Source organism: Bolinopsis microptera, chromosome 4 (assembly GCF_026151205.1).
Source record: "Bolinopsis microptera isolate Bmic1 chromosome 4, MBARI_Bmic_1.0, whole genome shotgun sequence".
Classification (NCBI taxonomy): domain Eukaryota; kingdom Metazoa; phylum Ctenophora; class Tentaculata; order Lobata; family Bolinopsidae; genus Bolinopsis; species Bolinopsis microptera.
This window is the reverse complement of record NC_087075.1, coordinates 9865031-9890231: the sequence shown is the minus strand read 5'-3', so window position 1 is coordinate 9890231 and position 25201 is coordinate 9865031. Positions and strand designations below refer to the sequence as shown.

Below are 25201 nucleotides of genomic sequence, written 5' to 3'. Positions count from 1 at the left end.
AAACTAAAAGAGACTCCCGAATTTAAAATGGTTGAAAAGTGTCAAAGTTGAAGATTGACAAACATGACCAAAGTACAACACGAACCACGGCCAACGTTCAGTAGAAAATATGGTTCAGAACCTTTAAAATAATCAATCTCAAGAGCTGGATCGCAATAAATTTCCCAAGTCACTACAGATTTTGTTGAATATAAGCCCACACGTACGGATAGAATAAATTAGTTAAAACTTTTAAAAATACAGCACTTTAGCAGTAACTTCAGTTTCAAAAGTACATCGTCGGAAATAAAATTGTGATAACAGAGCAAATGTCATGTTCGGACTTTTGTTCAGATTAAGTCAACATCGTGTCACGATGTGACAAAAAGTTAAAACGTGAAATCAAGTTCGGCGAATTGTTTTCGGATAATGATTATATTAATAAGTTAAATAAATTAGCTTAATAAAAGAAAAAAGGCCGATTTAAATTGTGCTCTGAATCGTATAAAAATACTAAAACAGTTAAAAGACTTTATTTAGTCGCTATCGCTGTCGAATTTCATTTTCTTGCCGGCGAAGTCCTGAATGACACCTTTGTTCGCTGCAGCTGCTGGGTTCGAGCCTCCTCGGCCTCCTCGACCTCCTGGAGAGTTAAGTATTTAGTTCAATGTTAAATAACGTGTTTTAAATATTAATATAAAACATAAATTTTAATTATCATGTTCTCATATTGTTCTACCTCATAGGATTTGCAAAAATTACCAATGAACTATAGTTTTACCTATCATACAGTAGCCTTCAAAACGGCTCGAGAGTGAATTAATACACAGCTTAACGAAATTTCGAGATATTGATTAATTTAATAAACCATCTCGACGCTCTGAAGGAGAAAAAGTCTAACCTCGGCTGAATCCACCACCACCTCCTCGTCCGAATCCTCCTCGTCCTCCTCGACCTCTACCACCTCGATCTCCTCCGCTGTTGTCACGAGGCGTGGCAAAGTCAAGTGTCACTGCTCGGCCATCTACCTGGGCACCCTGCATTTTCGCAAAGGCTTTCTCAGCTGTAGCTACGTCAGGGAAGTCAATGTAACCAAACCTGGGTGAACAGTGTGATTAGAATAAGACGAGAAAAATAAGGAGAACTTGTTAACTTTACCTTTGTAGTCCATAATATCATGTTCAGTTAGAGAGTGACAACCAGGTATTAATATTAATAACATCATGGTGAATATATTGGAGCAAAAAATGAGACGCTTACCCTTTAGAGTCGCCGGTGTCTCGGTCAGTAATAACTCTGGCTCCAGTAGCACCATCAAACGCATTATGAAGAGAGTCATTAGTGGTATCCCAAGACAGACCCTTGATGAACATGTTAGCACTGGGAGGGTTAGGGGTACGAGCCCCACGACCTCCACGTCCGGGGGTACCTCGTCCTCGGGGGGTACCTCTTCCTCCTCGACCTCCAGGGGTAACTTGTCGGGGCTGGCTCTCGTCCAATCTGATCGTTCGGCCGTCAAGTTCTGAACCGTCATATTCTAAAGCTTTTTTCATCTGAGCTTTGTCGTCAAAATCTACATAACCGAAACCCTTCGATTTTCCGGTTTCTCTGTCGTAGATAATTCGGGCATTACCGACTGTGAATCCATTGTCTGCAAAGAATTTGGCCAGACTTTCTGCGTCTGTGTCCCAACTTAATCGTCCACAGAATATGCTTCCGGGTTCTGAGTCTTTTGATGGGGTGGCGAATGGGGCTGCTTTGGGTGTGGTAGGAGCTGATTTCTCATCTTCTGAACTTTCATATTCTGAACTCTCATCATCTGAACTGTCCTTTTTGGCTTTCTTAGCTTTGGCGGGGACGACAGCTGCTTCTGCTTTTCGTTTGGGTGCTGCGGGTTTCTCTTCTTCTTCAGATTCTTCCTCGCTGCTTTCTTCTTCTGAGCTGGATTCTTTTTCGGCGGCTGGAATGGTGTAATGTTACAGACTTACACCAGACGCTGCAATAACAAAATTCCTAAGTCTGGTGAACTTAGGATAACAGTGAAGGAACATGTTATGAACGGGAACCGGTCACTGCGGCGGAAGTCACTGCGGCGGTGGACGGTACAGCGGAGGACGGTACAGCGGAGGACGGTACGGCGGTAGTTTCCAAAAAGGTTGGACGGTACGGCGGATCACATGACACCCACTTTACTTTGGACAGTACGGCGGTACTACTACTAAGGGGGGGGGTCCAAGGGGAACTTTGGGGAGTTTTGGGAAACTTTTTTTTGGGGAACTTCAGGAAACCTGGGGGACTTTCCCAAAGTTCCCCAAAAAATTATCAATGAAACAAATAATTTTGGGGAATTTTGGGGAACTTTTTTTTGGGGAACTTCAGAAAGTTCCCCAAAATTCCCCAAAGTTCCCCAAAGTTCCCAAAGTTCCCCAAAAAAATTATCATGCCTAAAAAATTATCATGCTGCAAGTATCAACAAGTAAGTTAAGATTATACCTTATAATAACATACATGTTAACATTAATGGGTATTAATGTATATTAGAGAAATTTTGAATAATTTTGAATAATTTTGAATAATTTTGAATAATTTTGAATAATTTTGGGGAATTTTGGGGAACTTTGGGGAGTTTTGGGGAACTTTTTTTTTGGGGAACTTCAGAAATCTTGGGGGACTTTCCCAAAGTTCCCCAAAGTTCCCCTTGGACCCCCCCCCCCCCCCCCTACTAACTGTACCTAAGACAGAACTTACACATTCAACTTGTTTCTAAGTTTTGTTCTAGATTCGCATTATAAGTTATTTTTTATTTTCTCTTTATCATTTTGTATAATTCTTGTTAGTTTAGTTGTTCATTTTTTTTATTCAGGGCTTTGCAGACAATGTAAATCGAGAATATTGAGTTGTTGAAAATCAAAAAGTTAATATAACTTGACACACTCAATAGCAATATCTAAATCCCACAAATCATTATCAAGAAGTTACAGCAATCAATAATTCACGTAACACTTCTGAGCAGATCCAGGTAAGTCAAGACATCCTCTTCGTAAGAGTGGTAGTTCTGCACGATGCGGTGAATCCTCCTGTCCTTATCGCTGTGAGCTTTCTTCCTCTTCGGTGGGTTCTCTCCGACCAGGTAGGCTGCGTGCTTCCCATCTGTTGAACTCTGCTCCATCTGAAGTGCTGTGGTGAAATTGTAGATGGTTGGGTCAGCTATGTCGGCACTGTGTTGCAGTACTGGAGAGTGGAGATGGTAGTGCTAATGAGATAATCTCCTCAACTTTGATCCGCTTTATATACTGTTTGCCTCTATCATTATCTACGTTTCACTGAGCAACCTCTCTTCTTGGCTACGGTTGATCAGATTCCTGGATTTGATCCCTCGTGACGTGTTCTCATGCCCTTGTTATTACCCATTGCATCTCGGCGCAGTGATATGAGATCTCACCGTAACAAGCTCATCGTGCACTCGCTTAACCACCGTTGTGCAGACCGGACGCGATCTGATACGAACCAGAAAGTGGAACAAGAACTGCTCTTAGTAATCACAATGTATATATTAAACTTTATCAAATTTAATTTTAATTAAAATTAATTTCGAAGTAACAAAGAGGAAAATAGACCTTTTTAAAGCTAATCGATTTTGTTATATTAGCAGTGCTAGGTCTATCTTATAGGTACAGTTTAGTAATTAGTAGTAGTAGTACCGCCGTACTGTCCAAAGTAAAGTGGGTGTCATGTGATCCGCCGTACCGTCCAACCTTTTTGGAAACTACCGCCGTACCGTCCTCCGCTGTACCGTCCTCCGCCGGACTGTACACCGCCGCAGTGACTTCCGCCGCTGCGTCCTATACCCGTTATGAACGGGGTAAGTTTATCCAAGCTAACTTTGCACTTATTCTATTGATATTTAATGATTTATTCTAACTATCTAATGATTCTATCTAATGATTTATTTTAACTATCTAAAGATTAACTGTAAACAAAGTATAAATTACCGGGTGCAGCTACTGGTGCAGCAGCCTCCTCCTCTTCATCACTACTCTCTTCTTCGCTGGACTCCTCCTCGGCGGCTGAAACAAACTTGGTTACAGACAAATGCAAATGACAGTGGTTTTAGTTTTTGACGGCACGAAGAAACTGGTCAATATTTTGATCTTTGTGAGCTAAATGTTAATGATTTATATTAATAACAACAACTCTCGGCTATTCTAGTCGACAATTTGGCTTTTTTGAGTTGTTTTCATATTTGGGTGGAAAATTAGCGTGTAAAGACCAATTTATATGCGAGTTAAACGTAGTAATTTGAATAAATATAATTACCTGGTGCAGCAACTACAGCGGGTGCAGCAACTTCTTCCTCATCTTCACTGGATTCCTCTTCTGAGCTGGATTCTTCCTTGGCGGCTGGGACAGCTGCTACTGAAATACGCCTATGTTCAGACTTCCGGACGTGAACTACCATTTTAACAAGACCATGCTCTTCAACTTAAGGGGGGTCCAGCGAACATCGCTTTCTTGGGGCAAAGTTGATGGTCCTATATAGCTGTATTTTACGTGCATTGTTAGAGCGATTTTTGTTATTTTTCTTGAGGTTAAGGCTACTTGGTTGTTCACAGTCACATTATAAAGTCATACGTAAATTTGCTCATTCCGTTCATTTTAGAACTATCCAGTAGTACTTAGTATTTTCAACAATTTCGTTTATAGGGGAAATTTGGGGCAAATAGTTGGATAGTAGCTGGACCCTCCTTGTTAAAGTATAACAAGAATTAGATGTCTTCTATTCTTCTTGTTTGGACGTGTTGATCTCGTCGCTATCTTCGTGAGTGTTGAATACAACTTTCTTCTTAGTCGATAAAACCAACGATAATCTCATTTACAGTGGAGGATTTATTAGTAGTCCCGTTACTATGTTCGAAGAGCCTCAGCGCGGTGATCAGAAAATTGTTTTGATTAGAAGCAGGTGATCGGGATGTTATCCTTACAGGGGACAACTATTAAATCCTCTACTGTAATAGAATTACCAGGAGCGGCTGATTCCTCCTCATCACTAGATTCCTCCTCTGATGAAGATTCTTCAGCAGCAGCGGGAGCTGGTGTTACTTCCATTTCCTCATCACTAGACTCTTCTTCTGAAGAAGATTCCTCCGCTGCTGGAGCAGCTACAACAGCAGGTGCTGCTTCTTCGTCACTAGATTCTTCCTCAGATGAAGATTCTTCAGCAGCAGGAGCAGGGACTGGAGCTGGGGCGGCAGCTTCTTCCTCTTCTTCAGAGCTAGATTCTTCCTCGGAGCTGGATTCTTCCTTGACAGCGACAGCAGCAGCTTGTTTTATGGCATCTGCTTTACTGATTTCTTCGTCGCTGTCTGATTCTTCGCTGCTGGATTCCTCTTTAGCAGGAGCTACTAAACCTGAGGCTGAGATTTCAACAGTTTGAAACACTTCAATTGCAGTCCCTAGGTCGACATACTTAATTCAAGCAATTTGAGGGGCGTCATCACCATTGTCGCTATCAACTTTTCAGCAGTATCAAAAGGTGAACCAACGGTATTCCCCAATCCAAGCCAAATATTGTGAAAAACATGCTACAAACTAGTTTTCGCCGAAACAATTTCCCGAGCAAATAGCGAGTTGCAATGACGCCCCAGTATTTGAATGCATAAACAATAAACAAAAAACATCTATTTCGCCAAAACTTAGATCAAGAGATGAATCCACATTCCATATTTCGTGGATACAATTTAGATGAGTATTGACAGAACGGTGAGGTACTACACATAAAATACCAGTCACACATACCAGGGGCGGCGGCTACTGGAGCTGCTTCTTCCTCCTCATCTGAAGAGCTCTCTTCCTCAGAGCTTGATTCAGCTGGTGGTGGAGTAGGTGGTTTAGGGGCGGCCTTCTTCTTGGCTTTCTTCACTGGAGCGGCTGCGGCACCGTTACCAGCAGCTGCGGCTCCATTAGCCTGAGAGTTAACTTAATATTAAAACGACATCAAAAAGTAATAAGATCAAAGAAGCGGGAAGATTACGTCATGAATATGCGGACAAAGCGGACTAAACACAGGCCTCGAGTTTCGCTCACATGGAAATAGCGCGCGTTTGCGCGGAAAAAGGGACCAGTAAAATGTTGACAACTGTAGCGTCTAGATAGATAGCTAGTAGAAAAAGATGCTTGAGAAAAGTTGTGACCGGTAAAAAACATGGCAAAAGTCAAGACGCATGACATTTGTCAGAACGGGCCACGAGGAGGCGCTGTATATGAAAATGGTCCTACAGGCATGGTTTCATAATTATTGGCGTGTTTGAATTCTGGACATCTGGCGCTTACCTTGGCTTTCTTGGTTTTCTTAACCGGGACAGGCGCAGGTGTTTCTACGGCCTTTGCTTTCTTCACTTTCTTTACAGGAGCGGCAACCTCCACAGCCACAGGGACTGATTTCTTCTTTTTCTGAGGCACACAAGTTGGTTACAATTTAGAATTAAGCTAAAATTTAGTTAGACTGCTAAGATCATTATGTTTTAGACTAGTAAAGTTAATCAAGGTCAAGAAAAGGGGATTTAAAATAAAATATTAATCAAAGCCTCACCTTGGCGGGTTTTGCTGGTTCTACGACCGCACTTTTGGCCTCTGCAATGACTGCTTCCACTGATCTTTTGGTCTTCTTCTTCTTTTCAAGGGTGACCATTTTGAAAGAGGCTAAATTAAAGTTTTAGTTAAGATTTTAGATATATTGACTGATTACATTAGCAATTAACATCAACTGAAATAAAATAAAATTTTAGCAATGTGAAATATTTATTATTACACAGCAACAGGATTTATAATCATGGAAGACAGGTAATCATTCATAGTCGGACGAGTTATCAAATGGGTATCTTATCAAACCAAAATGTAATTAGGCAAAATTAACGATGAACAGAACAAAACTTTGTACATAAACTCAATCCTCATTAATAATCACATATTTCAAATATTTGATGTTTGATACCCGCCCCATGGATTTCATTTTCATTTTATTTCATCATCATAAGGCAGGACAAGTGTTATGTTTATTGAATGACATTTAATCAGAATAATTTTAATTTCCCCCGCAATCAGGAATTTTAGAGTAATTTACTCTTTATACACATATATTTAATTAAGTATTATTTACAATTTTCACTGCTAAAACAGGATCAAACTTCAAATATCCGAAATATGCCGAATACGTATAGGGGTAAATAACATTATTTTTTGTAATAACATTTTTTTTGTATGATCAGTGAGATGAATTGTAGGTAATACATGACTGTAACTGAAATAATTATGCTACTAATTATGAATTAACTAAGTAACCTAAGGTCAACATGCGATAAATAATAGCTTGGTGGTTAACTTAAAATAATTAAGTAACTTGCTATATATATCACCGAGCAAAAATAAATACAGCGGAAAACGCTGTTAAATACAGAATTATACTTAAGAGAAAAAACTAAGAGGTACCTAAGCTAGGAAATGCAAATGGTCGTCCACATTTTGATAGATAATAATTACTTTCCCTAGAAAAGACTGCCTAACTCGAATTATAATTCTAACTATCATATTCAATATTTATATCATATTCATAATTTACATAATTTTCATCATTCGTTACCTCTTAAACAAATACCGCAATAAATTATGGTTCAGAAACGGGTAGCTTACATCAAAATCGATCCTCTCAAAATATATCATAATCTAGGAACAGATTTCATTCAATCAATCATTGCAAAATATCAATATTATTTGTTGCCTCATTCCAAAACTTCAGCTACAAGTTCAATCCAGCTCCAATAAATTCCGAGTCTCCAATTCTAGGTGAAAGTGAAACTCCTGGATTTACGTGAACGTGAAACCAGCCATGATGATGTTATTGGATATCTTGGTCAGAGCCAAGACGAACGCAGCAGTTCTCAAATCCACTCCGAGGTCGTGCTGGAGCGCTACTTCCTTTATCTTTTTACCTGTTAAATAGATAGAGCTCCGTCAGAGATAACAAGTTAAGATATTGAAACAAGGGAGGGATACAAATTAAATAGGTACAAATAGTTCATTAGCAAGAAGATTTATGAATTAATTAATAAGAGCCGTAATCACTCAGTTATCTGTCTAATTGATTAATAAAATAATTAATTAATTAATTATCTAATAACCCACCAGATCGCTCCATAGTGTAAGATAGACCGCTGTGTACGATATCCTTCTCAGATGCACCACCCATAGCTGCTTCAAACTCAGGGGTTGGAGTTACTGGGATCTTTCCTGAGAACCTGGACACAGGGGTTAATTAATTAATTAATTAATTAATTAATTAATTAACTGATTTGTTAATTGGATGATTGATCTAATCGATTTAGGTGAATAGGCGAAAATATGTATCAGGGTTATTTAAGTTTGCCATCGGTAAGAAACCGCCAGAGCTGAGCTAAAACAAGAATCTCTCTAGGCCCATTCAATTGATACGTCAACGAAGAACGAATACAAATGAATATTGAAGCGGAATATCAAAAATGCATTAAAATTTCTTTCTTCAACAAGTAAAATCCCAGAATTCATTAAAATACAACACGGCCACGGTAAACTTACATCTCGTTGAAGAAAGCACTTATATATAAACAGTGTAAGATGAAGAATGAAACAAACAGTTCTAAACAAGGGTATCAGTGAAACAAACTTATCAGCGAAACAACAAGAGAAAGTGAAAGTGAAAGTACCTGCTCTCAAGAGAACTCTGCACAGACTGGAGAAGATGTTTGTTTGAGTCGAACTCGTATTTGAAGGTAAGACGACCGTAACTGACGTGGTTTAAATTCTTCAACCACTCGAAGTAAGATACGGTTACACCACCTGACAAGTGATTAGTTAATTAATTATTTAATTAACTAGCTAATTGATCTATATCGTAGTATCACAATAGCAAACAAATTCTTGCCTATTGTGTAAAGAATGATTCGAAATTTGCTGAACAAGATTGTGATTTCAACAGTAAAATGTCAATAGCAAAAAACCGATAAGAAACAAAATAATAACCCTAACCGGAGTTGCAGTAGATATCAGGAATAACAAGTTGCTTGTTAGCGATAAGAATCTCATCCGCAGCAGGGGTGATAGGACCATTAGCTCCTTCAGCTATTACACGTGCTTTTATCTTGTGTGCGTTATCTATTGTTATCACCTGGGAGATAGTGCGCGTTATTTACCTGCAAGTGGGAATAAGCCCTATCTTTCAGATATCCCCTAAACTTAAGGGTCTACTGATCCCCCTTGTAACAACTGAAGAATAAGGGCACGTTACCACTGCAACTGGTTACTGACTGTGACAAAACGGCACCATTTAGCTCAGCTCAATAAGCAAGGCGTGCAACAAAGTGAAGTGGATAAACTGAATTAAGACTCAAGCTAGGACAAAGAAATTATGAAATTATACAATCCTTGCTATCAAGCACAACTTTCTCATTAACCACAATTTCACACGCTATTATAAAGTTTACATATCTATCAGACTGGTGGTGTACAGTCACGTACATGTCAAAACCTAATAAACCTGTCTGATATATCCTACAGTCTCGTCTCGTTAGCTAATAGGGCCTAGGTATAGGGTGGCCTCGTTAACTAATAGGGCCCATTAGTCAGTGGGCCGAAGGTGGCTATTTAGTTCTCATGTTTCACACCTGTTTCCTCCTTTTTTACTGTTATCGGAACCTAATTACCTTACACTCGTACACACTACATATTTGTAGTAGCCCTGTAGCATAGTGGTAGGTTTCAACAAAGCCGGAATATCTCACATCCGATGAAAGTTTTAAATGTGGGAATTCGATGTGTTTACTTTCATGTTTGGCCTAAAAATGCAAGACATTTAACATCGGAATTTCAAAAAATATTGGGTCATCCTCCATCTAAACTACACTGAAAACAAGTACAAACCTTTTCTTTAGCGCAAGGTAGCAGGATATCACACTCTCCCTCCAGCAAATCCTCATCAGTAGCAGTAGCTCCGGGGAATCCTGTAATTGTGCCGTGTTCTAACTTCCAGTCCTGGGGGGGAGTATAAGGGTTAGATCACTGGGAGGGTGTCATTTTACACGGGGGGGGGGGGGGGGGGGGGGGGGGGTTGCAACGACCATTAATGACCATTAATGACCATTAATGACCATTAATGACAATGTCAGTTTTGTCAAAATTTCATCTACTGACATTAATGGTCATGTTTTTTCCGGCACTTCTTAGAGCGAAAAGGACGGACGCCTGCATCACTTAGACCCTACCTTAAGTTAACTAACTACAAGTATATGTTATTATTTTACATTTACAATTAGAGATTCGAAAGAGAAAACTTAGGATAGAATCTTCCGTGGTTAGGCAGACCTTCCAGAATATCACTTGAGTGGGGGATTACATTTATTAAGTTCGAATGTAATGAAGAACAAATTTTGCAGCCACGGGATTTAAACCAGATAACAGTTGGTGACTTATAGTTATCAATAATAATAATTCAAAGGGCAATTTAGGAGTATCAGATCGTATCAATAGTAAAATAACAATCAATAATAAAATAAATATAACACGGGTATTAAAATTAAATACTTCGTTCCCGTTCTTATATCATATCAAGATTTATATTTTAGCCAAATCATTATGCTAGTCGATTATATAGTAATTACACAGTATAGTAGATGAACTTATTCAACTTTAGCACTTCTATTCATGAAATACATCGTCATCAGTCTGAATCGGACAACAAAAATGCTGATCTTTTCCTAGGATTAGATAGAACAATTCGTTTACAGTTCAATACTCTGCCTTCGGCAGTTTTGACCCAAAATCGAGCACTGTCATCATGATAGGGACAAATTGATGCGGCAGGAATTCGTCTAGATCTGCAGTTGCCCTTTTTTGAAGCAGAAACACTCATTGATAAGATGGTACCGAGGCAACGAAGGGGACGTTTAGCCTTTTTTGGAACAAAGGTAGCACTTAATGAGTCGCCCTTTCGAATTGTTCGACGTTGACAGGGCTTAGAAGAACTTTTGCAGCCCGGTTGGTATGGCACAGAACCCTCGAAACAGCAAACAGCCGGTACCAAAAAATTTCGATCTCCGACTTTTATTTCCAAATATCGAACAATTCGTTTACAGTTCAATACTCTGCCTTCGGCAGTTTTGACCCAAAATCGAGCACTGTCATCATGATAGGGACAAATTGATGCGGCAGGAATTCGTCTAGATCTGCAGTTGCCCTTTTTTGAAGCAGAAACACTCATTGATAAGATGGTACCGAGGCAACGAAGGGGACGTTTAGCCTTTTTTGGAACAAAGGTAGCACTTAATGAGTCGCCCTTTCGAATTGTTCGACGTTGACAGGGCTTAGAAGAATTTTTGCAGCCCGGTTGGTATGGCACAGAACCCTCGAAACAGCAAACAGCCGGTACCAAAAAATTTCGATCTCCGACTTTTATTTCCAAATATCGTCTTACCAAAATTACAGAACTTCGTAATAGCGGTGTTTTTCCCGTTTTTGTTGATTTTCTTGTCTTTTATAGTAACTAAGTCATGAAGATCCTTGTCTTCACTTTCACTATCTGGTGCGACGAAATCTGACTCATTATCTGATTCCTCTTCTCTTTCATCATCACCAGGGTACAGTTCGGAAAACTGCAATGCAACACGGTTGGCCTTCGCACGAATTAAATCACTGTCACTATTCAAGTAGGACTTTTTGTACCCAGAAGATGAGGAGAACAGCAACTCACCCGATTTTGAACCCCTTTTCATGCTGTCTAGAAGCTTATTCATCTTAATTGTGCTTCCCTGCTCCACGATTTCACCTTTATCTTGGTGCTTATTCCATCGCTTTGGGAATAATGTTTTTCCCCGGGTATGGGCAGTGGTTAACTTTATAGAAGTGATACAAAGTGATCATAATTGTAAATTTCTTGGACATGTTGCTTCCAAGATAGTTCAGAATTTCAATTATTTAATGACCATTAATGACCATTAATGACCATTAATGACCATTAATGACAATGTCAGTTTTGACAAAATTCCATCTACTGACATTAATGGTCGTTGCAACCCCCCCTACACGGGGATATATTCTGTTAGTCGTAAATTCTTTGATAGTTCTTTGAGAGCAACAGTCGCGTCGCGGATACATACGATACAGATCAAAATGATCGAAATTGGTCAGTACAGCCTCTGCCGAATGGAGTAGAAACACTCAGCAGTATATACCCTATATAATATAATGAAATCAGCTAAACACAAGTAAGAGACCATATAATAAATAAACCAGATAAATAAGGCAGTAGAAATATGCTAACCTCGAGAGCTTTAGGGTCGATACCAGATGGGTTGTAAATACTGCCGTCCCACTCGATAACTCCGATAATCTTAGCTCCTGCTCGGTGGAAATAACGTGCTGTGTGCAGACCTACGTTACCGAAACCCTGGGAGAGGTCATGTGATCGTGAGAGGTCATGTGATCGCGACGAAAGAAAACGGGATAGAAGGTCATCAATATTTCGCGATGGACTCTTTCCTAATATCCAGTATAAGTATCCGCATTTCATCAATTCCGATATGAATTTAAAACAGAAAATTGTAAGAGTCATTAAGTTAGCTAACCTGTAAGATGCAAGTTTTTCCTGAAAGTCCGGGAACAAGTCCAACCATTTCCATAAACTCAGGGTCCTCCACAAATATGTTGGTAGAGTGGTAAACACCACGTCCTGTAGCTGAGGTTCTGCCGTGGATACCTCCCATTACTATTGGCTTACCTGAAACACAAGGATATATTTATATCATAGTTTAAATACAAGGATATCTTTTTATCAAGTTTTGCAAACTTGTACTTGGCAAAGTTGGCATAATCTTTAACTGAATTTTCAAAGGTCCACAGATTCTTTCTATTGAAAGATTTGATTTCCCTCTAAAACCCTTAAAAACACAAACAAATCACGTGCTAAAGACTAACCAGTGACACAAGCGTGAGAGTTGAGGTCAGTAACTCCAATTGTGTTCTTGTACGTGTCTGCCATCCAACTCATCTCTCTCTCACCAGTACCCATGTCAGGAGCTGGCACATCAATACCAGGTCCCAGGAATCCTTTCTTTGCCAGCTCTACTGTGAACCTCCTAGTGATCTTCTCCAACTCCATATCAGAGAACACTGATAGGGTGATGAACTTGTTAAGATTGTTAAATGGGGTTATTGGTTAATTAGGGCCATAAACTGTATCTGATGAAGATGAAGGAGGTTAAATATTCACCAGAGACTTCGACTTGATAGCATGACTTTAAAAACACTAAAAATAAGAGAAATAACACTTACTTTTTGGGTCGATCTTGATTCCAGCCTTAGCACCACCGAAAGGTACATCACACACAGCACACTTGTAGGTCATGAGTTTAGCCAAAGCTTTAACCTCGTCCTCGTGTACCTCATCACTGAACCTCATTCCTGGGGGAAAAGGAATGTTATTTTATTCCTTGAGGAAAGGAATGTCATTTCATTTCTACAGGAAAAGGAATTTAATGCCATGAAATCATTTAGAATGAAACATTGATAACCTAATTAGCGATAAATTAGTTAACCAACTAGCTAATTAACTGACCTCCTTTGCAAGGAGTCCTGTGTTGGGAATGCTGGGCTCTGTATCCGTGGATGGTTACAATTTCTCCGTTATCTCGCCTCAGAGGGAAGGAGAGGGACAGAACTGAGTTACATGGCTTCAAATCTGAGAGTACACCCTGAAGACAAAAGTTATTAGGTTTTTATTAAGAATTATCAAAAACTATTATGCTGAATTAGACATTTTTCTATGTTTAGTTTGTGGAATGTCATGTCGCATAGTTTTGCATACCGAAAATTTTTCAATAATTATCTAGTCAGTTCCCTAATGAGCTAATTAATTAAATTTCTCACCGAGACGAGGCGGTTCTTGATCTCAGTTGGCATCTTAGTACTGCGAGTCTGAGCCTTGATCGCCTCCTCTGCATAAGGAGCTGCTTTGTTGAAGTAGTAATCAACAATTGTAGAGAAGGGTGGATTTTCACTCAGTGCTATCTTTCTTACCTGGGAAAATTACCTGGTCAGTTAACTGTTCTTAAATACTTATAAATATTCATGTCCTGACCACGTGGATTGATCAATAAATAAGAAGTTCATTATAGATAAATCAATCGGAAAATAAATCAATCATTTAATTTTTCGATAAGTTTATTTATCAATTAATTAGTTAAACTTTTACTTACTTCTTCTACATCACTACGCCAGCCACTATCAGCCATACACCTAGTCTGTGTGAGGGGCGCCCTTCTGAGCACATGTCTTAGTGCTACTCCCTTACTGAACATCTTGGCTACGATAAATGGTTAGTTAGTTGGTTGGTTCGTTAATTAGTTGGTTGGTTAATTAATTGGTTAATAAGTTAAATAGTTCAAATAGCTGATCAATAAAACGGTTAAATAGCTAAATAATGAAACGGTTAAATGGCTAAATAATAAAACGGTTCATACAGTTTCACAGGTTACCATGGTTTGAAGAATATTTTGCTTTGGGCCTTATACCGGAAACAGGTTGGACAGAAAAACTGATAAAAACTTAAAAGGATTCAACAGATCTACAGCCTGTTCCACACTGAGTATGAAAAAAGACACACAAAAAAAGGGACGCTAAAACAACACACGGTTAAACTAACTTCACACCAGATAAAGGAGAGTAAGGAAACGAACACTGCAGATTAACATTAAACACTGTGATGTAAGTAATACAGGGTGGAGCACACAATTCAATACACACAGTATACACTGCACTGTGAATACTGCGACAAACTATGTATAGTTAATACTCATTGTGCATACTTACACTAAATAAAAGTTGTATGTAAGCATTGAAAGTTACCACAACCACACAGAACATTAACCCACACACTGCACCACACGTCACACATGTACTGCAGAATCTACTGCCAACGACTAAATATCTCACCAGGCAACGGACAGAGTGTAATTACCGTAATGGGGCAATTACCACTCGGTAATTACCTAACGATAATCTGGAGTAAGCGATAAACGGTGTATTACCGAGTATAGCAAGTACCAAAGTAGGAGTGTAAAGCAACGAACAGAAGCCTGCTAAAGTACAGTAGTTGCAGTGGTATGTTGTGTCAAGTTAGGAGGCACTGTAACAAAATACTGCGAGTATACTCTCTTTATATCTTTATATCTCTACTCACATACATACAGTCGTATAGTGCTATACAGTCGGATCCGATTTAACGGAGTTGTCGGAGAAATGAAATAATCCCGGTAAATACTAAATAATCCCGGTAAATACTAAATAATCCCGGTAAATACTAAATAATCCCGGTAAATACTAAATAATCCCGGTAAATACTAAAGAACACACCCAGTAAATTATAACTTTCGGGGGACCTGAGAAAGAAACCGCTTGCTAAATCAGGGTTTGTCGTGTACAATAGTCAATAGTACAATATCGTTAATATTATAGCTGTAAAGTAATACACTTGTTTAATACATACTGATAAGTAGTGTCAAATGTACAGTTATCAACTTTGCACTACTCAAATATCTACGTAACTGATCTTGTCATAAACTTGTTTCCAGATGTCCTTATTTTCGTACAAATTGAATATTTATTTGTACCTGACTCATAATTCCATCATGCCAGAATAAGATAAGTTTAAGCGATTATCACGCAGAACAATCGTATGTTGAGAAGCAATACCCTCTGCTGCATGCTTGCCAGTGCAAATACCTACCAAGCATGTAATCGAGAATTTTAATAAGTTAAAACGTTCCTTATCTGTTGTGCGTTTACACTAGTTGCCAGTTGCAGCTGTTTAAACGTTATTAATTTGTTAAACGTTTACACTGGTTGCCAGTTCCAGCTGATTCTAGAGGAAAGAAACTCGGATCTCCATTCTTTTTAAAAATTTATACAAAATGAACTCTACTAAACATACTGAACACTTAACATTTACTTTTCAAAAATATATAATATTTCTCTTATTATTACAGATAATTCTCGAGTTTCTCCAACCCTGGAACCTCCATATAAAAATGTAATATCAAAGGGTAAATATTACCAGGATCGATTATAATATTTCCAAAAGAATCTCCCTCAAAAGGTTAAAAAATCGTATTAGCGGAAAAGTTTTATTCTCTATTAGGTTTTATAAATCAATAAGTTAATTAAAATCAGCTAATCGTTATACCAAATCAATTTAAGATTTAAAATACTGAAGTTCGAATTTGGTTTGATAGTTTAACATAAAACCCAAAAATCTCAAAATTCTGAACCTTTTTATGATTAAAAGTCGACCATAAATCTACGATATTAATGAATAAATCATGCATCATATGATTTTTAAACAAATATAATACAAATTTCAACATGCCAAAACATACCTGACTACGTGAAGGTGTAGCCAGCAGTAGCGTAGGTTGTCACTATCTTAGACATAGCTAGAACATAACAAGCCTGACGGAGATCCAGACCTAGATCGTGTCTTTTTCTCAGTTTGTTAACGTCGTCAACAGTTCCTGTGAGGGTTTGGAGATTAGTATAGGTAGGAGTTTGGTAATGTGAGATTTTAATTAGGTTTAGAATTTGCAACTTGCTGAGAAGTGGAGTATTGTTTCACTGATAAGTATTAGAGTTCAGACAACTTTTAACCCCTTTAACTGATATCGATAGAATTTTCCAAATTATATTGATACTAGAAACTAGAATTATCAGAAATATGTCTTGGAAAGTAGAGGTTGCTGATCTGTACAAGCACAATGAGGAAACTGGAAATGGTAGACAAGTAAGGTTTTTTCAGGCTTACCTTCAATAGTGTACGAGAGACCGCTGTTTACAAAGTCTTTCTCAGAAGCACCGGACATCTTCGATTCAAAATCTGGGAATAATATTTCTTTCAGCAACTTTACTTATCTAATTATACACCAACTTGGACATACATTGAAATAAGCCACTTCACAAAAACAAGTCCCATAACCAGTACATCAGAAAATGTAAGTAAAATACTAACCAGCGGATGGTATGATGGGACAATCAATATTGAAGAGAGTCTCAATAGAGCTCTGAACAGAGTTGAGGAGATGTTGGTTTGCCTCACGCTCATACTTGAAGGTGAGTCTCCCGAAGGAAACGTGTCTCATGTTCTTCAGCCACTCAAAGTACGAGCTGCAAACGCTACCTGGAATGTTTGGTATTATTGGTATTGTTCCCGGATTCCGTTGCTGCTGAACTAAAACAACCCATGATGAAGTTAGAGCTAGAAAGTTCTGTACGCTAGTCGCTATGTTATGTAGATAATGAATGATGTTGATAAAAACGATTCTTATCAGTGCGATTTCCCTGGTACGCCGCCAAAATTATTTAAATGCTTAAATCGGAAATCAGGCTAGAGCCTAATTTACATTATGATATGTGGATATATGTTATATGGAGAGGGAAAAGAAAACCCCATGTGGCTGACTAGGGAAAATCACGTACCGGAATTAACAAGGATGTCAGGAATGATAAGAACATTCTTCTTGAGCAGCATTTCATACGCCATCGGGGACATAGTACAGTTAGCTCCTTCAACAATAATCTTAGCTTGAATCTTGTTGACATTGTCACTGGTGATAATCCTCTCAACGGCGCAAGGTATCAGGATGTCGCAAGGTTCGTGGAGAAGATCTCTGTCTGTCATTTCTGCTCCGGGGAAATCTTTTATAGATCCTGTTTGTTCCACCTGGACAAGATTGACATAAAAACTTGCTTTTTTTTTGTTAATTTGATTTCTATTCATGAAGATTGAAGAGATAGACAAAACAGGTATAGATGACAGCTCAAAGAATGAGAAAGTTAAAAACGGTTGAATTTATACAAAATAACGGAGATTTCACGACGTGAACTTCTACCGATGGATAAAAGAAATAGAAAGTGTTCACTGACCCAGTCTTGAAGAGCTTGGTGATTGATACCCTCAGGGTTATACAAAGAAGCATCCTTCTCTATTATACCAATAACTTTAGCTCCATACCGGGAGAAGTATTTGCTTGTGTGCTTACCCAGGTTACCAAATCCCTGTAGTAGAGAAGTGTTACAAATACTATACCGGTCATTTAAATAACTTTTAAATATAATGCGCTTATAAATATTAAATAGCCATCTGTTCGAAGTAGTTTAATAAGTGAATAAAATAATTAACCTGAATGATGATAGACTTGCTGTAGACCCCAGGAATAAGCTGGACTATCTTCATGAAGTCCGCGTTGTCCAGGAAGTGAGATGTGGTTAAGTAGAGTCCTTTACCAGCACTACTTTCTCGACCGTGGATACCACCTGTTGTGTTTGGGAGATTTATTTAAAATCTTAAACAGATGAGAGACATTTGCTACTGGCTCATATTGGTACCCCTTAAGGCTGGTGTCTGAATTAGAACAAGAAATAGTATTGACTAGTGACTACTCAATACTCACCCATAAGTTGAGATTTGCCCGTAACACAAGCGGTGGCGTTTAAGTCCTGGGATCCCAGAGTATTACGGTATGTGTCAGCTATCCAGTTCATTTCCTGTTCTCCGGTTCCTAGATCAGGTCCCAACACGTCTATTCCCGGTCCAATAAACCTGTTGAATTTTTATTAGCATGGCATAGAAGTGGCAGTAGCTGGACATTTTATTACGTATAGATTTTATTATATAAAGATATGAGACTTAGAAAAGCAAGATAAATCAAGTGGTGAAAATAGAAACCCTTTCTTGCCGAGCTCGACAGTGAAACGTCTCGTTATCTTCTCCAGCTCTCTATTAGTATAATTAGCAGGGTTTATCTTTACTCCTCCCTTAGCACCTCCAAAGGGAACGTCCATCAGGGAACACGTGAAACTGTTAATTTGAGCCAGGCAGTCGATTGTACTTACATCTATCGATTCTGAGAACCTGAGATGAAAAAAATGTTAAAAGGAATTTCGTGGATTCGGCAAATTTTAATTAAACTAGATTTGTTTCTTAGCTCATGCAATACACATAGTTTGGATATCGAAGATGCTAATAGATTTAACAAGGCATTTGAAATAAAGGGATCAAAAAAGAAATTGACCAAGAGATGAAGGTAGTAAAATACCTGAGACCACCTTTAGTTGGAGTACGATGATGAGAATGCTGGGATCTGAAACCAGTTATCGTCTCTATCTCTCCGCTCTCCCGACGAAGGGGAAACGAGATTGTTATGACGTTGTTACACGGTTTTATCACACCCAGTGTTCCCCTGTGTAGTGGAATTCTCTGTGAGAGAATGTTTTGGTTTTCTTGCTTTATTTTTAGAGTACTTTAGAAATGGCTCATTTTGCATTGTATCGGTATGATGCACAGCCTTCTAGCATCAATCCGAACATTTTATCTGTATTAGCTGTATCATCTTATAATACAGCTGTTTTAGACTTATACTGGTCTGCAGTAGCCATGAGATTCATTAATTAGCACTTAAAACCACACTCACCTAATCATTTGAAGAGATTTTTCATAGCTACCAATTCTAAAATTCTTGAGGCACTCCTCTTCACAGATGGGAGCAGCTTTGTTGAAGTAGTAATTTACAATGTCTTTCATTGCAGGCTTATCTGCCAGACCCGCTTTTACCTCCTGTAAAGAAATCAGGTCATTTACGACAGATCTGACTTCTTCAGTAACTCTACAATACAATAGTTTTTTTTAAAGGAGAGCACTCACTTAGCATCACTAGCTAGATAAAGTTTCAAACAATATATACATTCAATTAAATCAAGTGATGCAATTGGCAGAGCACAATACATAGGTAACGGAAATGGTCCATTGCTACCAATATTTCTGAACGCACAATTTTCAAAATCACTGTGATCGAAATGTAAGGCTTGTGATCATGTATATACGTTCTTCTTTAATCAATATCCATTATCCATAGTATTAGTATAAGTTATTATAATCATAGAACAAATATGTAAATATTTGCTGATTATTGATCAATAAAAGTTATGTTCTTGAATAATCTAACACTGAGACATACCTTCTTGAGATCTATAGCCCAGCCCAGACCAAGTTCATTTTCTAGATCAAGTTGTTGCAACCCACGAAAGCTCGAGATAAGCTTAGGGAATGCACCCCGGCTGAATTTTGTACACAGCATCCTTCAGTTTTTACTTTCCATATAACCTATTATAATAACACATTTTTAAAGGACAACTTTGAGTTTTCAATCGAAAACTGTTTTATCCTAAACATGTTGAAATGAAAATAGTATCACATTTCTATATCAGTGTTTTAAATTTTGAACTAGAAAAAAAATTTAAAAGTTATCAGATGCAAAGATGTTGAAACAGAGACTCCGCTCCTTTCAGTACCACTAACACTCAAATTATCGAATGGTACCGATAGACTTCATTGTGCAAGGATAGACTTCATTGTGAGAGCTGATCGCTGCTAGACAGAGCATTCACAGGTACAAGGGAACTTCACCCTCAAGATCAGTCCAAAAGTGACAAAAGCATTTCACAGACGTATTAGACACATGAGAAGAACAAGATCGTGTATGTAACGAAGGTCTTAAATGTAGAAAGAGCTATCCTCACACCGCTCTTTAATAAATCTAAAATAACTACTAATTTATCATATTATTAACAGGCCCCTTCACACCACTAGATTTCAATACCGCAGGAGGAATGGCGTTGGAACATCTCCATTCATAAAGCATCAATCAAGAAATGTCAGCTATAAGGAGGGTTAAAGGTGCTGCTCAGGCGAAAGCTCTAACCATTGACCATGCGCCAACATAATTGTTTTCAGGAAACTGCTTCGTTTCCTGAATGCAGATTAGATTAGATTAGATTAAGAATAATGACATAAACATCATCACTAGTTTTAAACATTCTTTCTGATTTCCTCATTATCAGAACTGTGAACATTTCACAGCCTTCATCATTAAAAAACAAACAAATTCTATAACTAACATAATTGTCATAATTTATTTACATATAAAAAAGTTTAAAAAGTTAAAAACCGTTAATTTAAAAAATAAATAAATAAAAACAAATTCATGAGATATTTATTCCCTTTCTCTTGGCAACACACGGATTTTTATATAAATATTGGACTTGTTGCTTCTTCTTTTCGATATAATTTACACCCTCTATTTTTGCTAAAACTATATTTGACACTTCCCAAAAGTTGCCTGTGTCTACTAAATTATTAGTCTTTTTAAATTCTTCTAGATTAATTTTAAAATCAATAACAGACACTGAATTTCTAACAAAAGATGGCAATTTATTCCAAAAGCTGATAACACGCTCTGATAAAAAAATTATTAGACAAGGTTTTAATATTTCTATCAATATTGTTAGATTTAGTGCTAACAATTTTATCTCCCGATCTACTTAAATTGAAAATATCTTTTCCATACTCAACCAATCCATTTACAATTTTGTAGGCTTCAATCAAATCTCCTCTAACCCGTCTCTCTGCGAGTGTTGTAATCTGTAAGGCATCCAACCTGTCACTGTAAGGAAGTGTTCCAATATCATCAATAAGGCGTGTGAACCTTCTCTGGACATTTTGCAGTTCATTTTTGGGTCATAGTCCTGCACAATAGTCACAGGAGTTCGTAGATAGAACTAGCAAGACAACTGAACTATACTGTCGTTTAAAAAAACCTAACGATAAATCACTTAAGAAGGTGACATGTACAATTGGCGGGGAAAACCGGAAGAATGCAGAAGACTTCAAGCTTGAATTTTTTAATGCTTGATCAAGCATTAAAAAATTAACTCTATTGGAATTTAAGAAAAGTTAAGTAAAATTTATGACCTCACATTATCACACTTGTCTACAAAATGTCATCGTACTATGTGTAGTCATTGTAGTGAATTTATAAATCAACAAATCTTCAAATTAAGCAAACTTATTAATTTACTTAAACTTAGTCCCTATACATGAAGAAGTCAGAGCGAAGAGGTTTTAACCAAAATCGATAAACTTCTTTTGGAATGGGGGAGAACTCAAAAGTTACACACTAATCTAAAGTGAGTCATGATTCATCTTCAGCCAGATTTCCTCCCCCAAATTGCAAATGGTAAACCGCAACATCCCAGTGTAGCGCAAAGTAAATCAATAGGGTTAATACCAACAGTTAACACAGATGAATTCAGCAATTATGGTTGAAGATTCATACTCAATAAAACTGTCTTTACTTTTTCTTTTTTTTTTCTTTTTTTTTTAAAAGGAAGCAACTCACGGTATCACTCTCATAAGAGACATGTTTCATCATTTAACGGAGTTGCAACCAAATATACACAATACGGTTTGGTACTTTATCTGTACCTCCCCTTTCATAGAGTAAACTGTCTTTACTTGGATAGATACAATAGTTACCGGACCACAGACACGCCAATACTTACAAAGTTAAATGTACGCGCGGCGCTCTTTTTACATTTATGCACAGGGAGAAAAGCAGGTATGGAGTAAGATACTGACAAGCTTGAAGCTAGGTAATACAATGAATGTTACCTGAGGACCCCAGGCTATTATGTTCATTAACATAGATTTGGCGGAATGACAGGCTGAGCGCGGCCCAGTAAAAGTCATGAGACCTTAATTGTAATAAATTACCACTTTACTGCACGTTGGAAAAACTAAATTTGGCTAGGTATTTGTGGCGAAAGCCACGAATGACGAGGCCGCGCACTTGTGCGCGGAAGAGCTACAACGTGAAACAAGGCATTATGGACTATCAATTTTAGAATACAATTCAGTTAATAATTTAGTTTATAATTTTATAATTTGTAACTATCAAAAGACTTGCCGTCCTATTTTTAACGGAAAAAGAAAACAGTTGAATACAGAATAACGTTTTTGAGTTCGTCATTCTTATTTAAAAAGTAGTAAACGTAATTTGTACAACTGCGTATGTTGATTTTAAACATATTACACAACACACAAAACGGAATTTTGAAAAAAGTTTGAAATTAATTAACAAAATGCGCGCAATTAATTTGGGGATCGAAGTATGTTTTCTTTTGCAGGTGTTTTGTGTTTGGATATACAAACTGCACTGATTGTACCATACTGTGAAAGTAAAATTGAGATAGGAAAGGTCATTGATTTGATTAAAGATGTTAATTTTTCAATAAATACAATTTCAAATTTGTAGTTTTGTAGCTTGATAACGATTTTATTAAGAACTAGAAAGCCCGTGGTAACAGGGACGAATCTAGTAGTATTCTTTGAAAGAAATTTTTAATCGCATCAAAAAATATCCAGCCCAACCGAAGATACAGCCGGTTTAAATAGTGAAACAAATTTTTAGTGAAACAAATTTAAAATTTTATCCTTTATTTTACAATCATAATATAATAATATTTATAAGCCTCCGTTTTGAAAGTTTTAAATTTTAATATATTCACATTTCTATTTAAAATTCAATTTAATGTATAAGTCAATAACTGGCCGCCAAAGCCGCGCATTCTTGAAAACAGGATTAAATTGTTTATGATTATACGTCAAATAGAAATAAATTAAACTATCCGTGGTTTTTTAAAATAAATTATAATCTTACCTAAATCCAAAGCCAGCTTTGTAAAATTTATTATTAGATCATAATATATCGTCAAATCTCAATATTTACAATGCAACATTTCATTAATCTACATACAAGCGTACTCCAGCCCCTGCACGCATCCGTTCTTATGCGGCACGGCTCAAGCCGCGCACGCACTTATTATTTTATACTTTTTGCTTTCTAATAACAAATAATTATCGTGTCAATGTGTACGTCTAAATGTTCATGTTTTGTGTGAACTGAATCCAATTGAGATTAGTGACAAGGATAAGGACCCAAGTGCCTGTACGGCTTTTTCGGACCCCTGTGGACCACTACTCTTGAAATCGCTCTACAACTATTGAACATTTATAACTGTTATATAATATATAACGTCATTTGACAATTATTATCATTAATCTACATCTAACTGTCTTGCTGAGGGGGAGGAGTAAACGCTTCACAAACTAAAATATAATACTAACAACATACAAAATTTAAAACCATCAACACGGTTAATATCAAGGGCCAATTTGGTATACCGCTATTTCGTTGTAATATCTAGTATATCTTTACATTTTAATACAATAATGAAATACAATAGGATACATGTTTCGAGAAAGAAAGGTTGGTCCGATTATTAACAAAAGTAAACAAAAGTCCATCAGGGGCTCCACGGAGTCGAAAAAGGTACACGGCTGCTGTCTGGTGCTGCTAGGCATTTATTGATCAAGATGTTTTATTGTATTGGTTTTTGATGATTCTATTGTGCGTGACTAATCAAGTTCTAAGTGGGGGGTATAAAGTGCTGCTTAAGATACTTCGTCATCTCATGTCCAGTATAATGAATAAGATAGTAAACAATACAGTTTCAGTAGTTGACCCATACAGCTAAGTCCGTCATAACTCACAATTGTTTAATCATCTGTCAATTGTCAAAGTCGTTGTGTGTTTAGTCGCTGAGTTAGCAGGAAGATAAGTTGTTACGCGCGCGCGCGTTTAATCCCGTCGACGTGAGATATGACAATGAAAACGCTACAGAATTATTGTTTTCGCGCGTTACGTAGAATTTACTAGTGTGTAATACTGGTTAACACTGGGTGTACACTGAGTGTAAGTCGCTAAGTTTCATATACGGGCCGTTGAATATTTCCAATTTTGAGTGTATCGTGAGCATGTTTTACAGTGCAATTGTTCGGTACTAGTGTGTTTGTGTGTATATATATATATATATCATCTGTGGAGTATGGTGTGTGGACTGTGGTAAATAATGTTTTTAGTTGGAGTGCAGTGGTTGCATGTATGAGGAAATATAAGTGGTTATTTTAGTAAATCACATTAATCAAAACTTGAGCTCATTTGTGGCAAAATTAAGCTCACACCAATCAAGTGTATCATGCTTGAATTGCAATTCTTGTAAAGCAATTTTCAATGTATTCTTAAAGCCGTTTGTCGGAGTATTAAAACTTATCTTACTTGATGTTTGTCGACAGCTGTTCCACATGTAGGATGATTGGTAGATGAATTGTGAGGATGGTTGTGATGTGATGAAATAATTCTCTCGTCGTGGTGACCTGTTGAATGATGAGTACAGTGATAATGGTTCCTCTAACTTA

At 37.5% G+C, this 25201-nt stretch overlaps 3 protein-coding genes across 6 annotated transcripts; all 3 read right to left on the bottom strand.

Annotated features, from left to right (window-relative positions):
- Window positions 1-21: 21 nt before the first annotated feature.
- Window positions 22-6689, bottom strand: LOC134814286 (uncharacterized). 4 transcript variants are annotated; one of them, XM_063822372.1, is made up of 9 exons: window positions 6569-6689; window positions 6310-6429; window positions 5776-5944; window positions 5001-5393; window positions 4297-4395; window positions 3972-4046; window positions 1240-1939; window positions 881-1077; window positions 22-622 (listed from the first exon to the last, which is right to left on the bottom strand). In XM_063822372.1, exons 1-9 carry the CDS (start codon window positions 6665-6667, stop codon window positions 516-518), a joined length of 1959 nt encoding a protein of 652 aa, XP_063678442.1. In that variant the 5' UTR covers window positions 6668-6689; the 3' UTR covers window positions 22-515. The 4 variants fall into 4 exon arrangements, with proteins under 4 accessions (XP_063678442.1, XP_063678444.1, XP_063678443.1 ...); XM_063822374.1 differs by having other exon boundaries at window positions 5001-5387; window positions 6569-6688; XM_063822373.1 differs by having other exon boundaries at window positions 4297-4392; window positions 6569-6667.
- Window positions 6569-14359, bottom strand: LOC134814289 (glutamate dehydrogenase, mitochondrial-like). Its single transcript, XM_063822383.1, has 12 exons — window positions 14256-14359; window positions 13927-14076; window positions 13616-13751; window positions 13333-13461; window positions 12976-13170; window positions 12627-12778; window positions 12323-12448; window positions 9928-10038; window positions 9037-9175; window positions 8715-8847; window positions 8158-8270; window positions 6569-7964 (listed from the first exon to the last, which is right to left on the bottom strand). The coding sequence occupies exons 1-12, from the start codon at window positions 14355-14357 to the stop codon at window positions 7840-7842; spliced, it is 1611 nt and encodes a 536-aa protein (XP_063678453.1). The 5' UTR covers window positions 14358-14359; the 3' UTR covers window positions 6569-7839.
- A 1582-nt stretch (window positions 14360-15941) lies between these two features.
- On the bottom strand, window positions 15942-20212 carry LOC134813944 (glutamate dehydrogenase, mitochondrial-like). The gene is made up of 11 exons (XM_063821889.1): window positions 20064-20212; window positions 19521-19663; window positions 19146-19289; window positions 18776-18961; window positions 18501-18649; window positions 18230-18363; window positions 17974-18105; window positions 17527-17770; window positions 17060-17227; window positions 16856-16927; window positions 15942-16568 (listed from the first exon to the last, which is right to left on the bottom strand). Exons 1-11 carry the CDS (start codon window positions 20181-20183, stop codon window positions 16438-16440), a joined length of 1623 nt encoding a protein of 540 aa, XP_063677959.1. The 5' UTR covers window positions 20184-20212; the 3' UTR covers window positions 15942-16437.
- Window positions 20213-25201: the final 4989 nt, after the last annotated feature.